Source organism: Amblyomma mixtum, chromosome 8, assembly GCF_055824585.1.
Source record: "Amblyomma mixtum isolate Tamu chromosome 8, ASM5582458v1, whole genome shotgun sequence".
NCBI classification, from domain to species: Eukaryota; Metazoa; Arthropoda; class Arachnida; order Ixodida; family Ixodidae; genus Amblyomma; species Amblyomma mixtum.
This window is the reverse complement of record NC_143019.1, coordinates 10,709,524-10,733,912: the sequence shown is the minus strand read 5'-3', so window position 1 is coordinate 10,733,912 and position 24,389 is coordinate 10,709,524. Positions and strand designations below refer to the sequence as shown.

The 24,389-nt window shown below is 49.7% G+C and overlaps 2 protein-coding genes across 3 annotated transcripts in view; both read left to right on the top strand.

Moving 5' to 3' along the window:
- The window catches only part of LOC149331302 (uncharacterized), a 102,107-nt gene extending 77,962 nt beyond the window's left edge, over positions 1 to 24,145 (top strand). For both annotated transcript variants that reach the window (XM_089556442.1, XM_089556441.1), the window contains one exon: positions 23,335 to 24,145. In XM_089556442.1, coding sequence (XP_089412568.1) covers positions 23,335 to 23,475 — 141 coding nt within the window. In that variant the 3' untranslated portion in view covers positions 23,476 to 24,145. The remainder of the gene's footprint in view (positions 1 to 23,334) is intronic.
- On the top strand, positions 9,931 to 13,731 carry LOC149331303 (uncharacterized). Its single transcript, XM_089555742.1, has one exon. It carries the CDS (start codon positions 10,396 to 10,398, stop codon positions 13,729 to 13,731), a length of 3,336 nt encoding a protein of 1,111 aa, XP_089411868.1. The 5' UTR covers positions 9,931 to 10,395.
- Positions 24,146 to 24,389: the final 244 nt, after the last annotated feature.

Genomic DNA, 24,389 nt, shown 5'->3' with positions numbered 1-24,389 from the left:
CGAGACGTCCGAGAGACACCACGTACACACGCTCTTTTTTTTTTTTACTGGACGTTTTGTTCCATGAACGTTCATGAAAAACAAAACGTCCAGCAAACAAAAAAAGAAGGGTACGTGATGCCTTTCGGATGTCTGGCCGGTGTTTGGTTGCTATTGCGGACTTCTACGGTACCTGCAGCAGCATGTTGATACTGAAATGCATCCGAAAACGCTACGTACGGTTTTTTTTAATGCACTCATAACCTGATGTTCCATAAAAAAAAAGAGAAAAAGGGCGTACGCAGTGTGTTTCGTATTTCTGCCCAGTGTGTGCTTGCTGCGGTCTTTCAGGCACCTGCAGCAGCGTGCCCTTTCGTATCATAATATCTAGCACATTCATGAAAGTACGCACAATACAGCGGCTGCACTGTCAACATCTTCGTGTCTTGTATTGTTGCTGTATTAGCGCGCGCACTGCACAACGCAAAATTCACTAGCTCTAGTTATTGCTTTGCCCGCTGGTCCATATCGCCTTGCTACAACTGAGCAACGTAAGGTGCAGGCTGCAGACAATCATTGGAATTTACTCTCCTTGTGCGAATGGCTCACCACTTCCAATTATCACAGTCCGTTGCAACTGCCGAATTGATGGCCACTTGCCTCAAAAGTCTGCGAGAATCCGGTAAGTGGAACCGTTAACACTTAGCGAGTCTTCTCTAATTACTGGCCTCCGTCTTGAATGCGCTACGTAGTTCTACATTGTGCAGTTCACGCGGTGCTACAGCAATATTGCATGTCACAAACATGGGGAAGTGCAGAGAGAGTCGATGAGGACCGCAGCCACTGTAAACAATTTCCTTTTATGATGAGCATTTTATATCGTTCTACTAATAGGCATGCCGCTGCAAATACCATAATAGACCGCAGCGAGCACACATCAGAAAGACACTAGGCAGACCTTTTTTTTTTTTTTTACGGGACATCAGGATATGAGAGGATGCTAAAACAATTATCCAGGAACAAAAAACCAGACGCGTACGTCGCGTTTCCGGATGTCCGGTCGATGTACGCTCGCAGCTGTCCTCCACGGCACCTCCAGCACCGTGCCAATCAACGTCCTGCGGTCGCAATCAGTAGTTCCCCGCTGAATTTACTCATGCAGCGCAGTCGTCTCGCGTACACCGTATCTTTGGTTTGGCCCGTGGAAACCCGTTTTTCTCGCGCCGACATTCCGCAGCTTCGATTTTGCACTTTCTGCATGTTTTAACCTTCATAGCAACTCCTTCGCTCTAGAGAAGCCTGCAGGCAGTGGTGCGCAGCTGCCGGGAAACTAGCAAAACGCGACCGCGAAGGATGTATATAGTGAGTGTTCAACTTCAGACTTTACACATCTTTTTTTCTTCTAAAATAGGCTTTCTGTGTTCAAAAAGCACTTTTTTCGCACTGTCGGCGGTGTAGTACATCAGAATGCAGCTACTACGTGCTATCTAGCAAGACGATAAACCAATATTCAATAGCTATCTTCTAGACTGTTACTGTTACGAACCTTGATTATTAAAGGTGCAGTGAAGAAAAATCTGAACACGTTCCGAGCATTGTTTGAAGCTGCGACTTATTGCCTTGTGTGGCCGATTTCTCTAATTCAATCGAATTAACGTCCGGCTCCCGCCATTATTTTTTGACTTCTCCCCCGTACGGTGGGCGTAGTCGACCAATGCGTGGAGTGCCTTCAGCCAGTCCCGTGGAAGCTTTGCTTTCGCTTTATTTTGTCTTTTTGGTTTCCGCGAATAAATAGTTTCATTCGCAGATAATATAGTCGCAAAATACGCGCGGACTATTTGCTACTATACTCCGTCTCACTACATGTTTGCAGCACTACGAAAGGTAGAGCTCTCTCGTCCAATCAGGATGGCGCGCACTACATTAGTGTGTTCCTACGCGCCTGTTGCTCGATCCACCTGGCTGGACATCAGGTGGCTCGTTCCATATAAAAGAAAGCGTACTGTTAATTAGCTTCTTTCTACATCTAGCAGGGGGCGCTTGATGTCTGTTTATTTTTGTACAGGCAGACGCCCGTTCCAGACGCACTGGCCCCACTTTTTCTTTTTTTTCTGTCGCCACCTGTTTGTATCATTTCCTCTGTTGTCACGTCACAGTTATTTTCAATGTTCCTGCTATGTTTAAATGAATTTATTTATTCCAGCATGGCCACCACACTATTAAGCAAATGCAAGGGTCAAATGCAGGCCGGGGCAGCCGAATGTCGATGTTGGCGAAATGCAATACCCCATGCGCTGCGTTAAAGTCAACGCACAAGCGGTCAAAATTAATCCGGAGCCGTCTGCTACGGTGTCTGCAATATCTCATGAGAGACGCTGCGAGGGTACTCCGACTTTCGCGCGTACGTTAGCACATTAATGGGGCTCATCACAACTCCACTCAACTCTGCTGGTTTGTGTCGTCGTCCAGGTTGACAACAACAGATGGTCCTTGGTCAACAGCATCGTCAATGACATGGTCCAGTTTCCTCATCCCATCTTCCTCACTAATAGCATGCTGCACGTAATTCTTCCATTTCTCAGTAGTCACTAGCATGATGCCTTGCCAAACCAGAGGCTCCACGTCTTAGAGCTTAAGCGTCTTGTTTTGACTGGCGACGAAGCCCTTGACATCGCTCCAAACAAACTCTATCGGGTTCGATTGGCAGTGGTAGGGTGGCAGGCGCACATCGAGACGGCCAGCAGCTTCGGCGCTGCAGTCCACACGGTATCGGTCCCCACCTGTGTTCACGTTGTTGCCAAGCTTCATGAGCTCGGCCTTCACCATGTCGCTACTCCACGCGACCCGTTTTCCAGGTCTATGTCTTTTTTTGAGGCTACTCATCCGCCGCACTTTATCCTGCTTCACAGAATGATATGGCGCGTTGTCCATCGCTGTAACGCAGCCGGCTTCTTCAGGGACAACATTCGGCCCGCCTTCAACGTCTGCGTTGTCCACTGGTAAAGCGTTCGCTCGCTCACCTGAGTGAGTTTTACCCTCCTATTGGTGAGCGCATTCGTACTTGAACTGGCCCCGTTCTCGACACGAAGCACTTCAAGAAGCCAACTGCGATGGTCTGCTTAGAAAAACAGCACACTGACGACACAACCGACTCGGCCGGCGCCATGTTGGAAAATGGCGATGCATCACTACCTCGCAGCAAGCCTCCGCAGAGCTGTGTTCGTACGGGCTTTGTTAATTTCACCAGTGATTGAAGCACTCTATACCACCTAAATCTACCAGTCCACATTATGGTTTGGTTTGGTTTATGGGGTTTAACGTCCCAAAGTGACTAAGCCTATGAGAGATGCCGTAGTGGAGGGCTCCGGAAATTTCGACCACCTGGGGTTCTTTAACGTGCACTGACATAGCACAGTACACGGGCCTCGAATTTCTCCTCCAAAGAAATTCAGCCGCCGCTGCCGGGATCGAACCCACGTCTTTCGGGCCAGCAGCCGAGCACCATAGCCACTGAGCCACCGCGGCGGCTTAGTCCACATTATGCTTTCAATTGCTGTGCTCATTGTTTGATTAATAGTCCTACACTGCTCAAATATTCCAGGGACTATTTTTTGTGTTCCTGCAGCCCTGATTGGACGAGAGTGCTCTGCCTTCCGTAGTGCTGCAAACATCTTGTGAGACGAAGCATACGTATTACTCCGCCGATGCCACAGCGGCAAGCCGCCACGGCACTGGGTGGCACGTTGGTCGACTCCGCCCATCGTACGGGGAGAATTCAAAACAAAAAAAAAGGTGTGAGCCGGACGTTAATTTGATTTAATTAGGGAAATCGACCACACAGGGCAATAAGTCGCAGTTTCTAAGAATGCGAGAAACGTGTAGATTGAGTTCCCGCGGCACAAAGACGAGTTCAGATTTCGCTTCACTGCACCTTTAAGAGGCCTGCAGCCCACAGTAGCATCCAAAGTTTTTACAATAATAACGGCTACCCTCAGCGCTGTGGCACAACAAACGTTGTCTGTTTCGACGTCTTACATGCACTAGGGAGTTTGCTGTGCCTCCAAGCTTCTTGAAAGAGCGTGCATTTTGCCTCGATGTAGCCACGTAACTCGTCGAAATAGCCAAGATTTGTTGGCCCACACCGTCGAGGGTAAGCGTATTTTCGAAATTATAAAAACTGATGTAGAAATTACGATAGGCTACAGGGGTCTCAATAACTAAGCAGCCTACTAGTAATAGTTAAAAAGACAGCTAATGAGTATTTGTTAATCAGCCTGCTATTTAGAATGTGTTAGCTCTATTCTGATGTAATACTCAGCTGACAATTCTAAGCCGAAAAAAAGTGTTCTAACTCATTACTTTTATTTTTAAGAAATCCTGTACTGTCTTCGGGGACACACCCTAATGGCCTAGCCTTCTGAAACATTTTCTGCGTACGGTCGTCCACACACCTGCTGAGAGCACTTGCATCATTTAGCTCGGGCCTAGGACCGGAACCAGACCGGGGGAGGTTTCGCAATACATTCCGGCCTGTATGTCTGCGCAGCAGTCAATGCAAAAACTGTGCTCATTTCTTTTTCTTTTTTTATTACAATTATAACGTTCATCCTGCCTTCGACTTCGAATTGCTCACGCAAGGCAACCCTCGGAATATAACATCAGTCTCTCGTACTTTTCATAACACTCACTCTTCACCGAAAGCACACTTGTGCAGTTTTCGAGAATTCAGTTCGGAGCTGACACTTACACTCACCCGATTATTCGGGCCAGTTGCTATAGCATTTTCGAAATGTAAACGTTACCTTTGACAGAACGAGCACTCGGTTTCCATTACTTATTCTTCAGGCGGGAAAAGCATTTGTAGCATGGTGTTAGTAACAACTTTACTTTCAAGCAAAAAATGAAGTGAAATCAGCTCTTTCCCGGTTGTTGGTTGGGTGGACGATTAGGTTTTCCGTGATTTGCTGAGGGTGTTGTCCAGAGGGGGGGGGGGGGGGGGGGGCTTGGGATGTATCTGCCTGTGTTTGTGGAGGATAGCCAGCAGTACAACGGGCTTCAGACAGTTCTTGTAGAGTGTTACGGACCCACATGCGGAGGAGCCTGTTGGTTGAAGTCCCTTGAGGCGGATTTAGGCCCGATTTGTCATCAGCATCAGCCTGACTACGCCCACTGCAGGACAAAGGCCGCTCCCATGTCTCTCCAATTTACCCTGTCCTTTCCCAGCTGCGGCCACCGTATTACTACACATTTCTTGATCTCATCCTCCCACTTAACTTTCTGCAACCCCCTGCTGAGCTTGCCTTCTCTTAGAATCCACTCCGTTACCCATCTTACCCGGCTCGCCAAGGGCCTTTGCCATTGGCGCCTTTTGGCGGGAATTCGGGAACCGCTTTGGGCGGCCGCGCGCCGCGCGACCGTCCGAGCGGGGCCGAGAGAGAGATCCCTCCGAGACAGCGAAAGGTGCGTACGTTACTGTTTGTCCCTGCCGGCCTTTGCCGCTCGGACCAGTGCTTACTCGAGCTCGCCCGCACGTGTCCTCTGACCTGCAGCGGCTCGAGCCTGTCCAGCGGGGTCCAGCGACCTCAGACAGGCGTACCTTGCGTTGATTGCCCACTCTCTCTCGCAACCAGCCCAACGGTCGACACGAGAGGGAGATCACAGCACTGCCGCGGGGACATTCTCCTGCAGCGGCGTGCTAGCGGCGCGCATTACTCGAGTCGCTTCGTGCGCGCAGCGGAGCCTTGCTCCTCGCGCGCCCCCGGGACGGGGTGACTATTGAGTGTTTGTGTACCTGCTGAAGGAAGACGTGAATAAACGTCTCCTTTGTGAACTTGGAGGCCTATTTCTTTGCGGCGAATCGCTCTCCTCCCAGCGGAGGTTGAGTCCGCCGCATCGGTGTCCCAGTGTGTGTGTGGTGACGGCTGATCGGGGCCCTTGGCTCGCGCGAAGCTCGAACCCGCGGTGGGTGGTGGCCTGTGTCCACTTAGAAACCCACAACTCTTTCCTCTTCTATCTTTGTGAGGTGGAATATAGGGCAGTGAGTATACCATTCTGCTAATCACGAATGCTTGTTTGGTATTTTTTTTTGATTAGCCTGATGCTTTGATGTGTCATGACCGTGTGTTTGGACAAACGTTCCCAGATGCGGAGTTTCTGTACCTCCGATACTGGGAGGCCGTCGACCGTCACTTGTATAGAGGGTTTTCCCTTTTTGTGACGGCCCGCAGTCGGGTGGAGCAGCAGGATTCGGTCAGCGAGTGTGCAAGGCCTATACAGGACACGTAGTCCTGTACCGCTTCCGCTTGGAGGCTTTCCTCCATTTCGCCGGCATTTTGCCGTGGTCGTCTGCGTAGGAGTGGGATCCGCTCTAATTTTCGGCCCATGGGTATGGGAGTGGTGTCGAAGAGTAGTGGAGATAAAACTCAGCCTTGAGATGTGCCCCTGCTTTCTAGAGCTAACGAGGGGGATTGTGTGGACCCAAACCATATCTCCGCCGTCCTGTTACTCATAAAGGCGGTTAAATACGCGTGTGTTCTAGCCCCTACACCTCAGTAAGATAGTGCGTTTAGTTTGGTTTCGTGCGTCTGCCGTGTCTCAGGTGTAGAATTTCTTCTGAGTAGGGGTGTGCGAATATTCGAAATTTTCGGATATAATTCAAATATTATTTTTTTATTAATCGTGTTCGATTCGAAATCCACATATTCGTGTTGTTTCGATTATTCGACACGACGCGAATATTCGTATCTAGCCGAATATTCTACTGCGAGCACCGGCGTTCATTTCGGTCCGCAAGTCCTATCGACAGAGACATAACAACATGGCGGCGCCCAGAGCAATGCGTAACGTTGGGTTCTAGGCACTACAGTTGGGCCATGCAGTAGCTGACTGCACTGGTGAACTTTTTTGTGGCTATACCTGCGAAGCTGGTATGGTAGGCATTTTCTGTAGCTGGAGAAGTTGTTTCAGCTAGAAGAGAACTATTTCTGCCTGACCAAGTAGAGCAGCCGACAACCTTTTATGTTCATCCCAGCAACGCGCTTTTGTGCTTATGGCAAGCTAGCCTTGATCAGTGCTGTGTCCTAGCCACCTTCTCTGATATTTTCACTCTTCTAAGAACAGTGCTCGAGACTGATACTTTTTGTGCAGCCACACGCACCTTTCGTGCTCATTTCATCACTGATAGTTGAACTGTGATGTTCTTGGGTGCTCAAATAAATATTTTGTAGTGGTTAAATGTGTCTGTCCTTGATTATTCGTATTCGATTCGTATTCGAAAAATTTGATATTCGCACACCCCTACTTCTGAGATTTGAAGCATCACGTCCTGCGTCGTGTACAGTTTGCTTCTAAATCCCAGCCTCGCATGGGGGAAGAGGCCGTGTTTTTTGCATGTGGGTTTGGAAACGGCCGAGGATAGCGTGTTCGTACAGTTTTCCTAGGCACGAGGTGACCGACATGGAACGGAGGCTTGCCAATTGAACTGGTTTACCTGGTTTTAGGATAAAGGTGACCTTAGCGTAGGTCCATTCCGGGAGGGGGTGCCCCTCTCCAGTGTTCATCGAAAAGCTTGGTTACGGCTTGAACCAAATTTTCGTCCAGGTTCAGTAATGTTTTGTTGGTGATTTTATCCGCGCCCGGCGCCGACATGGTGCGCAGCTTGTGCATACCTACTCTCACTTCCCTTGTCGATATGTCTTCGTCAAACACGGGGTTCTGAGGGCTTGAGTATTTGAGGGGTAGGCTTCTAGCTGTGGTTGTGAGATACCCGTCTTTTAAGTTTTGGATCAAAGCGCTGTCTTCCACATTTAATTTCTTGGCGCTGCGATTTACGTTACGTTGTTGGGAGTCTTTAGTGTTTTATGCTTCTAAGAGGCAACGTAGAAGCTTCCACGTGTTTTTCAGTCCCAGATTTGCAACCGCATGGAAGCAAATCCAGATTTGCTTCCATGCAGTTGCAAATCTGGTCCCACTGTTGACGGGTTAGGTGTACTGCGTGTGCTTCAATCTTTTTCCTAAGGCTGCTATCCTTAGTTTAAGAGGCCGTGTTTGTTTTTCAGCCATCTTTTTTGCGTACTGGAGTGTGTTTCCCACATGTGGACAAGTCTGCTGTCCACGATTTTCGTTTCCCGATTACTCGGGATGTGGCACTTCCGACGTCCTATGTGAGTGCATTCACCCAGTTTGCAAGGTTCTCTATCTCAGTAGTGGATTTCTTCCGGAGATTCCTGAATTTATCCCAGTCTGTAATTTTTAGTGTCCTTTTTACAGAGGGAGAGATTGACTTCAGTGCGGAAGTTGTTTGAATGTTGTAGTCGTCGCTGCCTAGGGAGGTCTGCGTGTTGGTTCACGAACACTGTGCGATGTTTTTGGTGATCGTGGGATTGGGTTGGTGTTTAGCTGCGCGCTGTTGTGTATCGTTAACGGGTTAGGGCCTCATCTTGCATTAATGTCCAGTGTTGCGATTCTTTTCTGCACTTTTGCTTGTAACCCCAGCTTACGCTTCTTGCGTTAAAATCTCCTCGGGTTCTTCGCGCGGTTGTTTAGCACTTTTGTAATAACCGCAAGCGGAGGGGGCGAAAGGGGGGGGGGGGGGGGGGCGCTGTACGTGTTGAGGATGAACAAGCTGGGGCTTCTTCTGCTTTGGGACGGAGGGGGAGATGCAACGGTTTGTCTGATGTTGCCATCAGACCTCGGGATGCATCGGGCGGTTGGTGTGTGTGTAGTGTTTTATGGCGCAACTAAAGTCATCATGCGCCAAGCATACGGTGTTACGAAAATTTTTCCGCTGAATTTTATAGAAAAGTGAAGAATCATCGGTGGTGTAGGGGGCCTAGAACGTTAGTGCGACCTAGTGATCACATAGGAAAGAATTTCTAGAAATGGCTAATATTAAAACCTTTAAAGGGGGTTGGACACCTCAGCAGCTATCCTTGTTGTCTTGTTTTGTTAGCAGGAATTGGTCCGTAAGGTGTGTGTGGCCTATTCGGAGATGACAGAGAACCACTTGCTTGAAACGTTGCTGCTGCACACATGACTTCCATTCACCCTAAAGCTATCTTTACCAAGCGCAGTTTGCTATTTACTTCATTTTTCCAAGGCGAATGCCCTTTTTTTTCTTAATTTACGTTGTACTAAATTCGTGCAATCCTTAAATGGTATACATTGTTTATTTTGTCTTCCCACAAGCTTCAGCAGCGCACAAATCTGCTCTGTCGTTGCCTTTCATTCTGACATGACTGGTGTTAAGGTCCTAGTACACGGGCCTGGAAAGACTACTTCCCGACGTGTGTCATCGGGAAGCCAGATGCGGTGTCAGGGTCGAAGAACGCGGGTCTGGGAGAAATTACCACCAAACGTGGGTCGTCGTTAAGCAAGGTACGGCGAAGGCTAAGCAGCGGCGGAAGCAGCCAGCACACATATGTCTCCTGGGTGGCTGAGAGTACCTGCTTTCTACTCGGCGACCGTTGCCCCAAGCCTGCCGTCATGGACCACACACGGGACCCAGGTGACAGCTGATTCCATTTGCCGAGCTCTTCCCAGTCGGAGTACAGAACCATAAAGAAGGGGTTGGAGTTTTAGCAAAAACAGACCGCCTTGCCGAAGTCTCTTCAAGTGTCGCCGCCAGCGCCGCCGCCGCGGGGAGACCGACGTTATCTTCCCTAATTGCTGTGAGCGTGCCGGGGGAACAAAGGGCTTCGTTTGCTGTGGCTCTTTGGCGTGCCAGGCATCGCGACGAGCTGGCGGGCATCGTTCGAACATATCCAAGGACGAGGGACCACTTACTGGCCTTTTCGTGACCTCTTTGTTCCGGCCTCGAGCGGCGGGTGTCATCTGAGGAACAACAGATGTCGAGACCCACGGAACCTTCGGCTGGCCAGAAACCATCACCTACCGCCGTCGACGCTTCCTCGACGGCCACCTTCTTTCCCTCGGATTCAACATGTGATGGGGGCGTGACCCTAAGTGCGGTGTTGTGTTTGTGCGCACAAGTGAAAGCTCTAGGCCCCTCCCACTCCGGCGTGGGCGTCCTCAACCTAGGGAATTTGGGGAACCAGAAGTGTATAAAAGTCGACAACGAATGCGGCAGAATCGTCTCTCACTTCTCTTCACTCTTCCTGTAAAAAGATGTAAATAAACCTATTCACCTCTCGCCACCCTTCGAGCCTCTTCGCCCAGCGGCACTCCTGTCCTGAACCTCTCGACTTCAACAACTGGTTGGCAGCGGTTGGATCGACCATGCGGCGTGGTGTTGCTTCTGCGGGTAAGTGCTTGAACTTTGCTTGAGATTCGCCAGGCTTCAATTGTTTGGGTAGTAACTTTGAACTGCTGGGAATCGAGGGAAGTTGTTCAGTGAGACAAGTGTGTTTAGCTCACGTCAACAGTTGATCAGCAAAGTCAAGGCTCAGAGCAGCAAACATGGATCTAATGAAGTTGCTAAAGACAGATTTGCTGTCATTGTGCGAAGAGGTGGGTGTGGAGGTAGACGAGAAGATGAAAAAGTCAGACATTTGCACATTACTCTTGGAAACCGCCGAGGAAGAAACGGTTAGCTATACATGGGAGCTCCTAAAAGCGGAGCGAAAGAAAGAGGAAGATGAGAGGCTAGCGGAGCGGGAGCTCAGAAGGTTGCAGCTTGCGCATGACGAAAAGAGACTGGCATTTGAGAGCTCTAGAGGCACGACTCCAGAGAGAGCGAGCGAGGCCGAGCTTCGAATGGACAGACTGATGCAGCCGTATAAGATTGGCGAAGATCTTGGTTATTACCTTGTGATTTTCGAAAGGGCGTGTGAGAAACGGGGTTACGCTAAGGAGACATGGCCACAAAAACTACTTATGATGTTGCCCTGTGAGGCGGCCACTATAGTCGCGAGGCTTAATGCGAAAGATGCCGATGACTACGAAAAAGTCAAAGCGAGTCTGCTTAGAAAATACCGCTTGTCGGCGGAAGAATTTCGACAGCGGTTCAGAGGCGCAAGCAAGAAAAGTAGCGAGAGCTACGCGGATTTCGCATTCAGTTTGAAGGCCAACCTTACAGAATGGTTGAAAGGTGCTGAGGCGTATGAAACCAAAGATAAGGTTGTAGAGTGTGTAGGCCTCGAGCAATTCTACAACAGTATCCCTGAGGCTGTTAGGCTATGGGTGCAAGACAAGGAAACTGTGAGCACGGTAGAGAGAGCTGCCGAACTAGCGGACGAATATGCAACACGAAGAAAATTGAGCTCAGAGGCCAGCGGGTCTGAAAAGAAAACTTTCGGGTTCAAAAAGCGCTTTGTACCCAAAAGTGGACCGCAATTTAGGAGTCGCGAGGCGGTTGAGGGCACTAAACAGGTCCCAGAAAAAACTGAGGATCGTGCCAAGCAGGCCGAAGCTCAAAAAGCATTGACGAGGGAGTTCGAGAGCAGGAAGCCATTCCGTTGTTTCAACTGTCAGGAGACGGGGCACATCGCAGCTAGGTGTAAAAAGCCACGATTAGCCTTCTCATATGCGGACGACAGTGACGATAATTTGGAACTTCTGCGTCCGTATATTCACGAACTCCAAGTGAATGGAAAACCGTGCAGGGTCCTTCGGGACAGCGGGGCAACGATGGACATTGTTCACCCCTCCTATGTTAAAGAAAAAGACTTCACGGGAGAAGTTGCGTGGATAAGGCAGGTGCTGGAAGATCAGAGTGTGTGCCTACCTATGGCAAGGGTGGTCATTTCTGGCCCGTTCGGAGAGCTAGTGACGGAGGCCGCCGTCTCGTCGGCTGTTTCGTCACAGTATCCGTATCTCTTCTCCAATAGATCAAATCAGTTGCTGTGCGAGAGAGGTCAGAAGCTGGCTGAGGGAACAGTAAAAGCCCTGACCAGGTCCAAATCACGCGAGCTTGCTCCCAAGCTTAGCTACAACCAAGAGACAGAAGCGACTGGCGAGAGAGAGGGAACTCCCGAGATTCCGGAACCCAGCAAAGCAGGTGACACTAAAGCGCAGGAGGAGCAGCAGGAACCGGTTACCGAAAGTAGCCCAACCAGTGTCAGCCTACAGGAAGAAGGCAGTCCAGGCTCCGTGTTATTACCAACCTCCCTGTGCATGGATCGCCTATTACGCGTGGACAGAGAGTCCTTAATCAAAGAACAGGAAAGCGACCCTAGCTTGTCAAAATTACACTTTACAGCAAAAGAGGGTATTGCTAGGCGTAATGTGACATTGCACCAGAAAGGCGGATTGCTGTACCGCCATTACAAGGATAAAAAGGGAAAAACGCTAGACCAGCTGGTCGTGCCTGCAAGGTACCGCTCTGACCTTTTGGGCCTTTGTCACGGAAACAGTTGGTCAGGGCACTTAGGTGTCAACAAAACGAAGGAAAGGCTACTTGGGGAATACTACTGGCCGGGCTGTTTCCGAGATGCTGAACGCTATGTGCAGTCGTGCGACGCATGTCAGCGCACAGGGAAACCAGGAGAAAGATGGAAGGCCCCGCTAAAGCTGGTGCCGCTTATCTCAGAGCCTTTTCGACGCCTGGTCATCGACACTGTAGGGCCACTACCCAGAACTAGGTCAGGCTTTAAGTACATACTCACTATGATATGCCCTGCTACCAAGTTCCCGGAAGCGGTACCGCTAAAGGAGCTTAGTTCGGCAGAGATAGTTGATGGCCTCCTGTCAGTTTTCGCCCGAATTGGCTTTCCTGCAGAAATCCAAGCTGATCAGGGCACAGTTTTCACGAGCGCACTCACGACCACGTTCTTACAGAGGTGTGGGGTGAAGTTGATCCATAGTTCGGTTTACCACCCTCAATCGAACAGCGTCGAGAAGTGGCATTCGGTGTTCAAAAGAGTGCTACGTGCATCCTGCTTTGAGCACCAAGATGACTGGGAAAGCTGCTTGCCAGCAACGCTATTCGCCCTGAGAACAGTTCCGCATGAAGCGACAGGCTTTACTCCCGCAGAATTAGTATACGGAAGGGCTCTTCGTTCCCCACTTAGGATGCTTAGAGAGATGTGGGAAGGCACAGGAGAGAGCCAGTCAGTAGTGGACTATGTGTTGCAGTTGCTAAACCGTCTGAGTGCCACGCGGGAACTAGTGGACCGGAATCTTAAAACTGCTCAAGAGACGGCAAAGACTTACTACGACAGGAACGCGAGACTGAGAACCTTCAAGGTGGGGGATCGGGTGCTTATTCTCCGGTCCGCACGCAAGAATAAGATGGAAGTTCACTGGGACGGGCCAGTGGAGGTTTTGGATCAGCTTTCGGAAACTAACTACACGTTGAAAATGCCAGGGAGAGGCCAGCAGATTAAGATCTATCACTGCAATTTAATGAAGCCCTATGTAGAAAGGAGCGGGGTTGTAAACCTGGCAGTGAATATGCCCGAAGAGCCACTAATCGATAGACCTGAGTGGAAAGGCCCCACCAACAAAAAGTCTGACAACAGCATAGAGGAAATACTGTCCCGTTCCGCGAACACCAGAGTGCTAGAGCCGAAGCAACTGCAGGAATTGAGGCAACTGCTGTGCGAATTCCAGGAGAGTTTTAGCGGCCGGCCGGGGAAAACCAATCTCATCACGCATGAGATAGAGCTAACTTCAACCGATCCAGTCAGATCGAAAGCGTACAGAGTTTCTCCAAGGCAGAAAGAAATAATTGAGGCAGAGGTAAAGCACATGCTGGAACTTGGCGTGATAGAGCCAGCAGAGAGCGACTATACCTCTCCTCTGATACTCGTAGAGGCACCAGGCCGCGACCCTGCGTGGACTACAGGAAGCTGAACGCCATAACGAAGGACCAATTATACCCTATACCGAACATCGAAGAAAGGATAGAGACAGTTAGCGCAGCACAGTACATCTCCACCCTTGACCTAGTGAGAGGGTACTGGCAGGTGCCCCTCTCAGAAAGCGCGAGCAGGTATGCGGCATTTATTTCGCCTGTTGGAGTGTTCCGACCTTTGGTGCTCAGTTGCGGGCTGAAGAATGCACCTTTTAGTTTTTCAAGGCTAATGGACATCATCCTCAGGGACATGCAGGATTTCGCTCTGCCTTACCTTGACGATGTGGCCATTTTTTCCGATTCATGGGAGGCACATGTTTCCCATCTCAGGAGGGTGCTGACGAGTTTGAGGGACGCTGGACTAACCCTTAAAGCCGAGAAATGTAGTTTTGGCTGCTCCCATGTGACCTATCTGGGACATATAGTCGGTAGAGGGACACGGAGGCCATCAGACCTCAAGGTCGCCCCTATTGCTGAATTCCCGCAACCTCGATCTAAGACGGACGTACGTTCATTTCTGGGGCTCGTGGGATACTACCAAAGGTACATACCAAACTTTTCACAGCTAGCGAGTCCTCTGACCGATGCGCTACGCAAAGAGAAGCCGAATAGCGTAATCTGGGACGCGGCAAAGGAAAAGTCGTTTCAAAGCTTGAAAAGCGTGCTGGCTTCCCGGCCCGTGTTACGCGCCCCGGACTACACCAAGGAATTTGTAGTCCAGTGCGACGCCAGCGACAGGGGGATGGGGGTCGTATTAAGCCAAGTAGGAGATGACAATGAAGAGCACCCCATCCTCTATGCCAGCCGGAAGTTAACCGTAAGGGAAGAAGCCTACAGCGCTTCAGAAAAGGAATGTGCTTGTTTGGTTTGGGCAGCGCAAAAGCTAGCCTGTTACGTTTACGGGGCGAAATTTACCTTCGAGACAGATCATTGTCCGCTTACATGGCTGCGTCAGATGTCACCCAAGAATGGCCGCTTGCTGCGCTGGAGTCTAGCCCTCCAGCAATATAACTTTTCTGTGCGCTACAAAAGGGGCAAATGCAATGGCAATGCCGACGGTCTGAGCAGGTTATTTCCCTAATTGAGGTGTCTGCTGTGACGCATTTCGGTGCCTTTTCGTCTCTTTGTATATAGGTGCCAGTTTGTTTTCTGTTGCTAGCGTAGTGACGTCATCATTAATATCATTGTTTTGCTTCCAAATTTTGCTACCCCTCTTCGCGTCGTGTACGGCGAATCAAGCTTTGGCAGCCAATTTAGCCAACATGGAAGCTTATCTTAGTAGCCGAGACTGTTGTTGTCAACTACAAAATTTTGAGTTCAATTTGAGGCTTCCCGTTTGTATTGCATAACAGCCTGGTGGATCTCGGGTGAATTTCCTTGCACTGCCTGGGGAGTGGCGCTATGTTGTGTGGTTGGTTTCGACTAATGCCTCCCTTGTGCGAGGATTAGGACTCTGCTGTGTGCTGTGTGCAGAGAAAATCAAGAAAGGCATCCCACTCTACCACTCAAGCCCATCTCTCCTCGGCGAGTGATTGTGACCACTGGCCGGTCGAGATTCTCCTGGCCGCGGAGGAGCTGTTAAGGTCCTAGTACACGGGCCTGGAAAGACTACTTCCCGACGTGTGTCATCGGGAAGCCAGATGCGGTGTCAGGGTCGAAGAACGCGGGTCTGGGAGAAATTACCACCAAACGTGGGTCGTCGTTAAGCAAGGTACGGCGAAGGCTAAGCAGCGGCGGAAGCAGCCAGCACACATATGTCTCCTGGGTGGCTGAGAGTACCTGCTTTCTACTCGGCGACCGTTGCCCCAAGCCTGCCGTCATGGACCACACACGGGACCCAGGTGACAGCTGATTCCATTTGCCGAGCTCTTCCCAGTCGGAGTACAGAACCATAAAGAAGGGGTTGGAGTTTTAGCAAAAACAGACCGCCTTGCCGAAGTCTCTTCAAGTGTCGCCGCCGGCGCCGCCGCCGCGGGGAGACCGACGTTATCTTCCCTAATTGCTGTGAGCGTGCCGGGGGAACAAAGGGCTTCGTTTGCTGTGGCTCTTTGGCGTGCCAGGCATCGCGACGAGCTGGCGGGCATCGTTCGAACATATCCAAGGACGAGGGACCACTTACTGGCCTTTTCGTGACCTCTTTGTTCCGGCCTCGAGCGGCGGGTGTCATCTGAGGAACAACAGATGTCGAGACCCACGGAACCTTCGGCTGGCCAGAAACCATCACCTACCGCCGTCGACGCTTCCTCGACGGCAACCTTCTTTCCCTCGGATTCAACATGTGATGGGGGCGTGACCCTAAGTGCGGTGTTGTGTTTGTGCGCACAAGTGAAAGCTCTAGGCCCCTCCCACTCCGGCGTGGGCGTCCTCAACCTAGGGAATTTGGGGAACCAGAAGTGTATAAAAGTCGACAACGAATGCGGCAGAATCGTCTCTCACTTCTCTTCACTCTTCCTGTAAAAAGATGTAAATAAACCTATTCACCTCTCGCCACCCTTCGAGCCTCTTCGCCCAGCGGCACTCCTGTCCTGAACCTCTCGACTTCAACACTGGGTACCCAGCATAATTTTGTCTTTTGCTATGTTGTGAATGGTGTCACCCAGTGACGGAGTGATTGCACTTCTAGAGTGAAGAGATGTCAGTACCATTAGGGGGCCTGTGTAAATAATACTGTTCGTGAGATTCTCGTTTACTATTTTTCCTGCAGCTGCACAAATGTCAGGACAGCGCCCGTCCTGTGTTTTTCGTGTTCCTTCTGTCCTCGTTCCGTAGCGCTGTTGTGAATCTATTTGTCAGGTAATGTGTCCTGTATATTGAGATTCTGGCATATCTCTTCGAATCGCAATACCAGTGGCCAGGTAGCTTGCGGTTTGTGGGTAAATAATATTCAACAACGACATTTCGCCACAACTGGATAGTATATATATGTTTTGGTAGCGATTCTTCTGTATTCAAGGGAGGTTTCATTTATTTCTGCACAGAGGTTGACTATGGGAGTTGTTCTGTATGCGCCACATGAGAGCGCTAGGCCTCAGTTTTGTACTCGATCCAATTTTTACGGCATGACAGACCTGCCCAACCGCACAGTGAACCCATAATCTAATAAGGAATGTACCAAACTGACAGTTGCAGGTGGAGTGCTCAGGCGGTCGCATTTATGATAAGGACATCAGCTTTATCTTGTTGTGTTTTGATGAGAAAGTGGTAGGAAAGGTGATAACTCAATCGGCTGGTGATTCGGGCGTCTGTCATGTTGAGGGTTCCCCTCTTCGACAGGCCGTGATTGCATATAGCAAATCTGCGAATTAAGCCTGCCGTTAATTTCGGTTTCCTTGTCTAGGAGTTCTATATGAGGGTGGCACCCAAAGTGTCTTGTATATATAGAGGCCAAGGATTCCGAGTCTGTTGGCCAGGGGTGTGTCGCAGTGTATGCGTAGAACCCGAGGAAGTTGTCTGATCACGTGGAGTGATCATTTGAATGGAAAACACTTAAGGCCCATAAAGGTCAGTTTCGAAGTGATAATATCAATTGTATATTGTAAAGTATTTTATGCCTCTCCTATGGAGCCTTTTGTCGTCCATGAAGTGGTGTCGTAGGTGTATAGTGCCGCGCGGAGGTCAGGTATGATAGTGGGCTAACGCTATTTTCAGTAGGAGGGAGCAGAGAACTGCACCTTGTGGAGTGTCACCTTTATTAACCCTCCCAATCCAGAACACTCCACAAGGTGCAGTTCCTGGCTAGACAACTCACCAACATACCTGACCTGGATGGGGACGGATGGTATAGTGCTGGCTGGAAAACATGTTCAAACAGTTTTTTCACGCAACTGATGAGGGAGACAGGGCAAAGGTTTCGGAGGATGACTGCCTTGCTGGGTTTGGGAATAAAAGTGATGTGTGCATGTTTCCAGGTGGAGGGCAGCGCTCCATCAGTTCCTAAAGTGAGGTGTCGTCAAGGTTGCGGAGGACCTTGTGTGTCATGTGGTCTTGTCCGGGGGCTGTTGGGCGGCGTATGGTAATCAGTGATCGTTCGACTTCATCAAGGGTGTTGTCCTTGTCGAGGTTCGGATTAGGCCGAGGGGGCCCAGGACAAGTGATTCCGTCCCAATCGATAGAATTGTTTTCGCAGTGCATATGTCTTGTAGAGTTCGGTTGATGTCAGTGCCCTTTTTGTAGATCAAGGTAGCGAGACGGTTCTCGCAATCACAAAGAGAACAAGGAAGAGGAAAGCCTCAGGGTGCTTGCCAGCGTTTCGGCAAGAAGACTTCGTATGGCCCAGGTGAACAGAAGCCCCCTTCCCCTTCCTTGTTCACTTTGTGTCTTTTGTAGATCAAATTGAATAATCTTCTTGACTCGTTTGCTGGGGGTGTGTACAGCTTGCTCAATCCTACTCGCCCAGGGAGCTGGTTCTGGCGCAAGATGAGAGCCAAGTTTGTCTCGCTCTCAGAGGAGTTGAGTGCTTTGGGTTATTGGAGTTTAACGTGCCAAAGCGACTCAGGCTATGAGGGACGCCGTAGTGAAGGGCTCCGGAAATTTCGACCACCTGGGGTTCTTTAATGTGCACTGACATATCACGGAAGAGAAGAGTGGGGAAGAAATATTTTGGTTTTGAATGTATGGGTAGTGATAAAGATGGGGAGGTTGCTGCCGAGATAATCTGCTAAGACACCCTGTGGCTTAACCAAGACGTGCGGGCTTGCATATGTAAGCAAGGTCACCGAGGGCCCGCATGTAACACGTGCCGATTCTTGCGGGTGTGTTTAGGTTTGTGTCGGTGTACTGTTGATAACTGGTAGGGTTTAAGGAGTGAGGATGGCTGTGTGATGTGTGGGTGCTGTCACCGAATAACATTTAAATGGGTTATGACTGCGTTTTTCAGACTCATTTTGTTCGCTATGACTCTCGGAACAACTGGGAATGCGGTCATTTGGTGCAACGAGTAATTTGTAATTGAATTTTTAAAACTTGTGCTGTACCGTGTGGTAGTCAGGTAAGACTAACGCGCTCACGATTCATGACGCCGTGAACCAACGCTCACGTGCTTTCTCTCAACTGATCGAATGAACTGCGCACTCCTCGTAACGAGCGTAGGGGAGTGGGTGGCTCGCTGTTCGGGATAGGAGTGCTGAGGGTAAAGGGGGGGGGGGGGGGGGGGGGGAGTGACGGCAGGGGGACAAAGGCAACAGAGGTCCGTGTCCTTCCCTTTTCTGTCTACTGCCGATCTCGGCGGCTTAACTGTAATGTGTCAAGGTGATTTTGCATCGGTTTTCCACCAGACAGCGGCGCTGTCGGGGGAGGGGCTTAGAGTCAACTTCAAATTGCAATTTTTAGCTAAAATGCCCACGTAGATCCCTGCTTCTTTTTTTAAGTATGCATAACAACGGTCGTGGCTAGAACGCCATGATTTGTTGGGAGATCATAAATGACCCCTTTAATGTACAGGTTGCTTGTTCCTGCGTAACTGCGTTTGGTGTGGAATTCTTCTGTCTGAATGTATTGTTCGACTCCTTGGTGAGTGGTATATGGTGTACGTGACGGTGGAGATGAGCCTGTTGGTTGTGAATGGCCTCTTGGGGGGGGGGGGGGTTACGCTTTCTGGACGACGTATACCTTCGTGCGTGTCCTACTGACATGCACTGACGGATGACTATGTGAGCAGCCTATCCGTCAAGCTCACCAAGACAGCACAGGCATAACTGTGTGTGCCCACCCTCCGCCATTCCTAGAAAAGCTTTTCCCGCCAAAAAAATAAAACGGTTGAAAGTAATCGCTCGTTCTGTTTGTCGTCTCTCTGCTTCAGGCCTTCCTGTCAAGGTTATCGCTTCACTTCAAGAATCACACACAAGCATGATTGCTCTCTCAGTATACCAAAAACAGGTTTCTTTGTGATACTTCATAAATATCACGGCTGCAACACCGCTGTCGCTGTATGCATGAGGAGCACATACTATAGACATATAAAAAAACTGCGCTTTCCGCAGTCCTGTTGCTACTCGCCCCACTGTCAGAGTTTGTGCTTCGTCTACAGACCATTCAGTAAACTGTGCTGCATTCTTGCGCGGCCTGAAATGAATGATGTGCTCACCGTGTGCTTGTCTTCGGTGAGCTCTGCCATCCGAAGCTGCACTTGGAGCTACGTGGAGAACACGTCCAGCACCTCCAGGCATCCAACGCCGCGCTCGTAAACAGTCGTGTCCTGCGCAAATTCGTTACGGGGGCTTCAAACAGCAGCCCTGATGTCACACTTTTCCAGAGCACATGGTTAGCGCGGTGCGAGCAACGGCGAGCCCCTACTGCAGCTGCGTCGGCGCGTCTTTCCAGTAATGCAAGTTTGGATAGCTTCGTGGCTTGTATACTATAAGTAGCACTTGAGAGAAAACGCTCGTTCTGTCGTCGTCTCTCTGCCCCAGGTAGTTTTGTGAAAATTAGTCATTCCATTGCAAAAATCACACTGAAGAGCTTGATTGGTCCATCATTAATACACCAAAAATGGTTGCCTTGTGAAAGTTCATAAACATATGGTTACAACACAAGTGTGACAGTACGGGGAGCGCATACTAAACGCATCCAAGAAAAGATGTCAGGGTTTTAACTTGGTTAAACCTACTAGTGCGAAAGCTCTAGTTTTTGCCTATACCAAGTATTCTTTGGTCCCAATAGGCTAAGGTCAAATTTCGGGCGTGGCCCGGGTCATACTTTGGAAATGCCTCAATTCAAATTTGGAGGTCGCCATCGTGTTTGGCTTGGTCAATTATGGTTGGACATAGATTTTGGTACAAAGTTGAGTGAAACCGTGGGCAGGGTGTGTGCCTCATGTAGGGCATTTTTGGTCAAAGAGAAATACGCTCTGTTTAGCGTTTGACCTTTCGCCACATCCGTGCGCAGTGCGCATTTGTAAGGAGGGGTACATAAGGCGCGCTTCCCCATAGAACAGGCGCAGACACTCGCCATAGAAGGAGAAAAAAAGCAACAGTCGGACGGCGCAGAAACACCCTGGCCAATCCCCCGCCATGGGTATGTGCCATTAAGCCTGAGGACATCGTCATCATCATCAACACCGATCCAGAAGTGGTAGCTTGGGAGTTGGCTGAAAAGCAGCGAGAGCTTTTCGCTTTGAGATATCCAGGCTTAACCTTAGCTAAGCCACAGCCAAATTTTTTAATCGGTGTTTCGCACTAAAATTTCACTCTACGCTGTCCTGCTTTTACTCGTCCGACTGTACGTGCTCGTGCTTCGTCTACAGACCGTATAGCTGTGGGTGCGGCATTCTCGCGCGGGCTGAAATGAGTGAGCTGCTCACCGTGTGCCTGTCCTCGGCGACGGTGAGCTCTGTGCCGTCCGAAGCCGCACTTGGAGAACGCGTCCAGCACCTTCAGTCATCCAACGCCGCTTTTGCGTACAGTCGTGACCTGCGCAAGTTCATTAGGGGGGCTTGACACAGCAGCCTCTTGGCAGCCATGACGTCACACTTTTTCACAGCACGCGGTTAGCCCGGTGTCACCTACGGCGCGCCCCTGCTGCAGCTGCATCGATGCGTCCTTCAAGTAGCGGAAGCACGGATAGCACAGTCACCTGGTGTACTATATGGTAGCTGGCCACTTCAATCTGCTGCATTGCAATATGTAGTATTGTGACCGGCGAAACAGGACGCAGGGGGTATTTGCTCGGATAAAAATTGTTGCAAAAGTTAATTAGAGTGTGCCTCCACCGTGTAACACATCGTGTGTGGCGCTGACGAGCTGTGATACCCTTTCGAAAGGATAGCAATCTCTAGAGGGCATGGGTCAGTGCGGCACAGCTATCTCGATCGACATAAGACACTTTCCGAAAACGACTTTCTTTGCTCGGACCATTTCGTCAACGTCGGCTGCAGGACAAGTCTCACACTGTTGAGGACACTCGGAAAACATCATTGAAACGAGAGCACTTCAACCCTGATGCTGGGCCTTCCAATTTCTCAAGAATATTCGACTAGTTGTACGCTTCGGAAGAACAGATGGAAAGAAGTGCGTGCTATTTCATCCATTAGTGGGGCACAAGCGAAAGCCCCGTGAACCAGCGTTGATTCCTCTCCCGCAGGGGACACTGCAGTGGCCGATCATTTATCATTGGACACGTCTCGGAATCCTCTCAATGTCCATCACACTTGGCTAGCAGCCTACTTCCTTGATAGGAAATGGTTTGCATACCATGCTAATGAAACTAAATAGGACGACCATTGGTCAGATGACTCCGCAACTCTTTGGCCACCGTGCACGATGACATATGTTCCATTCGCTAAATACGCAACATACCCCGGCTAAATATACATGTATGCTGTGAGGGCCTACTTTTGCGACAGTTTTGCGTTGGATGCAGTGCTTTAAATGCCCACAACGTGCTTTCGACGATTGACGCCTCTCGCGGCGATTGTTTTTAGCAGGATCACCACCTCGAAAAAGCGTTGGCGTATTCTGCTCGAGCTGAGAAAGGTAAATCCCAAATTTTTCTCCGTGTAAGCATGCCATGTGCAAATTCTATTTATTTTAAGCTGGAAGACAGGTTTGGAAGCGGCACCCGGCTTATTTCTCCTGGGCTGGCGGGGTTTGTAATCGCCTCTATGCAGGTGGCGGGAATGAATCGCCATTCGATGTTGCAAGCGTTCTTGAAAGGAAAAAAAAATCACAAGTCACAAAATCACAAATCAATCTAGCGCTTGCGGGTCGATGGTCATGTCATTATGTATTGAAAAAAAAAAACAACAGATAGCCCTAGAAAAAATTACTGGCTGTGCTCCAGGAAGAAGGGTGGCAAAGCGCTGAGGGGAAGTCGTGTTAGTTAACTCCTGCGATGCTTGCTCAAAACGAGGCTCAACAAGCGTTGAAAATCAGTGACGGCGTCAAGGGTACGCGACGGGCAGCGGCAAAAACAGTCACGCAGGCACCATGCCTACGTAAAAATTAATTCTCCGCTCCTCCCCAGTAAAAAATTTTCTGCCCGCGTTCCCAGTTAAGTATTATTAAGGAGAATATTTTTTACCTATTTGAGGACTTAAAAGCGTCGCAGTCCTGCTATCACGGAAATAGTTAGATAACGTGATCACATCAACGGAGCAGGACGCTGCTGATTGGTTTATGATTTGGTTTTATGGGGTTCAACGTCCCAAAGCGACTCAGGCTATGGGGGATGCCGTAGTGAAGGGCTCCGGAAATTGCGACCACCTGGGATTCTTTAGCGTGCACTGACATCGCACAGCACACAGGCCTCTAGAATTTCGCCTCCATCGAAATTCAGCCGCCGCGGCCGGGATCGAACCCGCGTCATTCGGGCCAGCAGCTGAGCGCCGTAACCACTGAGCCACCGCGGTGGGGCAGGACGCTGCTGAGTACGCTCAGCATTTTGTGTGCAGTAAAATTTGTTCAAAGTGCTTACATTATACTGGTACTATAATTTGGAGAACACTACTGAGTACGCGCTGTATTTGGTCTGCATAGTAATATTTGTTCATTGTGTCTAGAATACATTGCCACTATAATTTGGCTAAGATGTGTTGCCATAAAGGCTGCGACAGCAGTTCCAAGAATGTGGAGCTCTCGATCTAGAGTCGGCATATTTACTCTACGCAGGAGTACACTGGCTTCAGGACCCCTACCCCGCCTGCTGCCTGGATCCCGGACAACACGACTGCTGACTATGATCCTCAGTGGAACATGGTTGACGAAGAGAAAGTGGAAAACCTGCTGGAGCATCTGGCGTTGCTGGTCTGAAAGCCCTCGTGGCTGGACGGTTCCGGAGGCTATTCCCTACATCGCGGAAATTCCAAGCTGCACAGGATGCGTCGAAGAATTCACTGCACAGCTAACTGACAGGGAAGGTTTGTTTATGTTTACTGAGGACTACCTAACAAATGTCATGGGTATGAGCTTAGGGATGGCTCTCAAGGTATGCAATGTGGTGAGGTCACTGATAGAAAACCCGGCATAGGTTTCGCGACTAGTTTAACATCATCTGCATGAAGACATGACCACCGACCTTATGGAGCAGGACATCAGCAATACTTCATGTGTGACCCATGGAGACTGGGATGCAGCAGGACATCAGCATGCCTTCATGTCTAATCTCGGAGATTGGAGGGCTACAAAATTCTCACCATTTGCACTGTGTCAGCGTTGCGCCTTGAGTGAATGTGTCTCATGCAGCGTGTCAGCTCTCGCTCCACCATTTTCGCCAAAATGAACAGGTTTGTTTTGCATTTGTCTCCTTTCTGGCACTGCTCGTCGATATTGGCTAGAATACCCATTCCCAGAGGAACTGGAACTCAGTCACCAGCTGCCATATCTGATAACGAAGCAGTGTTGGGAATAACGCAGGGTTACTGGCAATGGGTGCTTGGTACTAGGTCGCTGGATACTGGGAGGTAAGTGCAGCATTTATGAAACATCGAGGTCTGTGCTCATTACAGAGACAGTATATTAATTACTGACTGAAACACGTGTCATGAGATTATATTCGAAAAAAAAGTACCATGATGTAAGAGTGGAGCAGTGCCATATCGGAGGAAACAAAAATATATAATTTTAATTTGGCATTGAAAAACGCCTAAGAGCGATGAAGCCTTTCCATTATTGGTGTACCCACCACGTGACCGTATCTCCGAGATGTGCAGTGTTTGGAGCGGTAA

What these genes read in the sequence shown, in the direction of transcription:
- LOC149331303 (XM_089555742.1), top strand. Translation starts at nt 10,396, where the DNA reads ATGGATCTAATGAAGTTGCTAAAGACAGATTTGCTGTCATTGTGCGAA.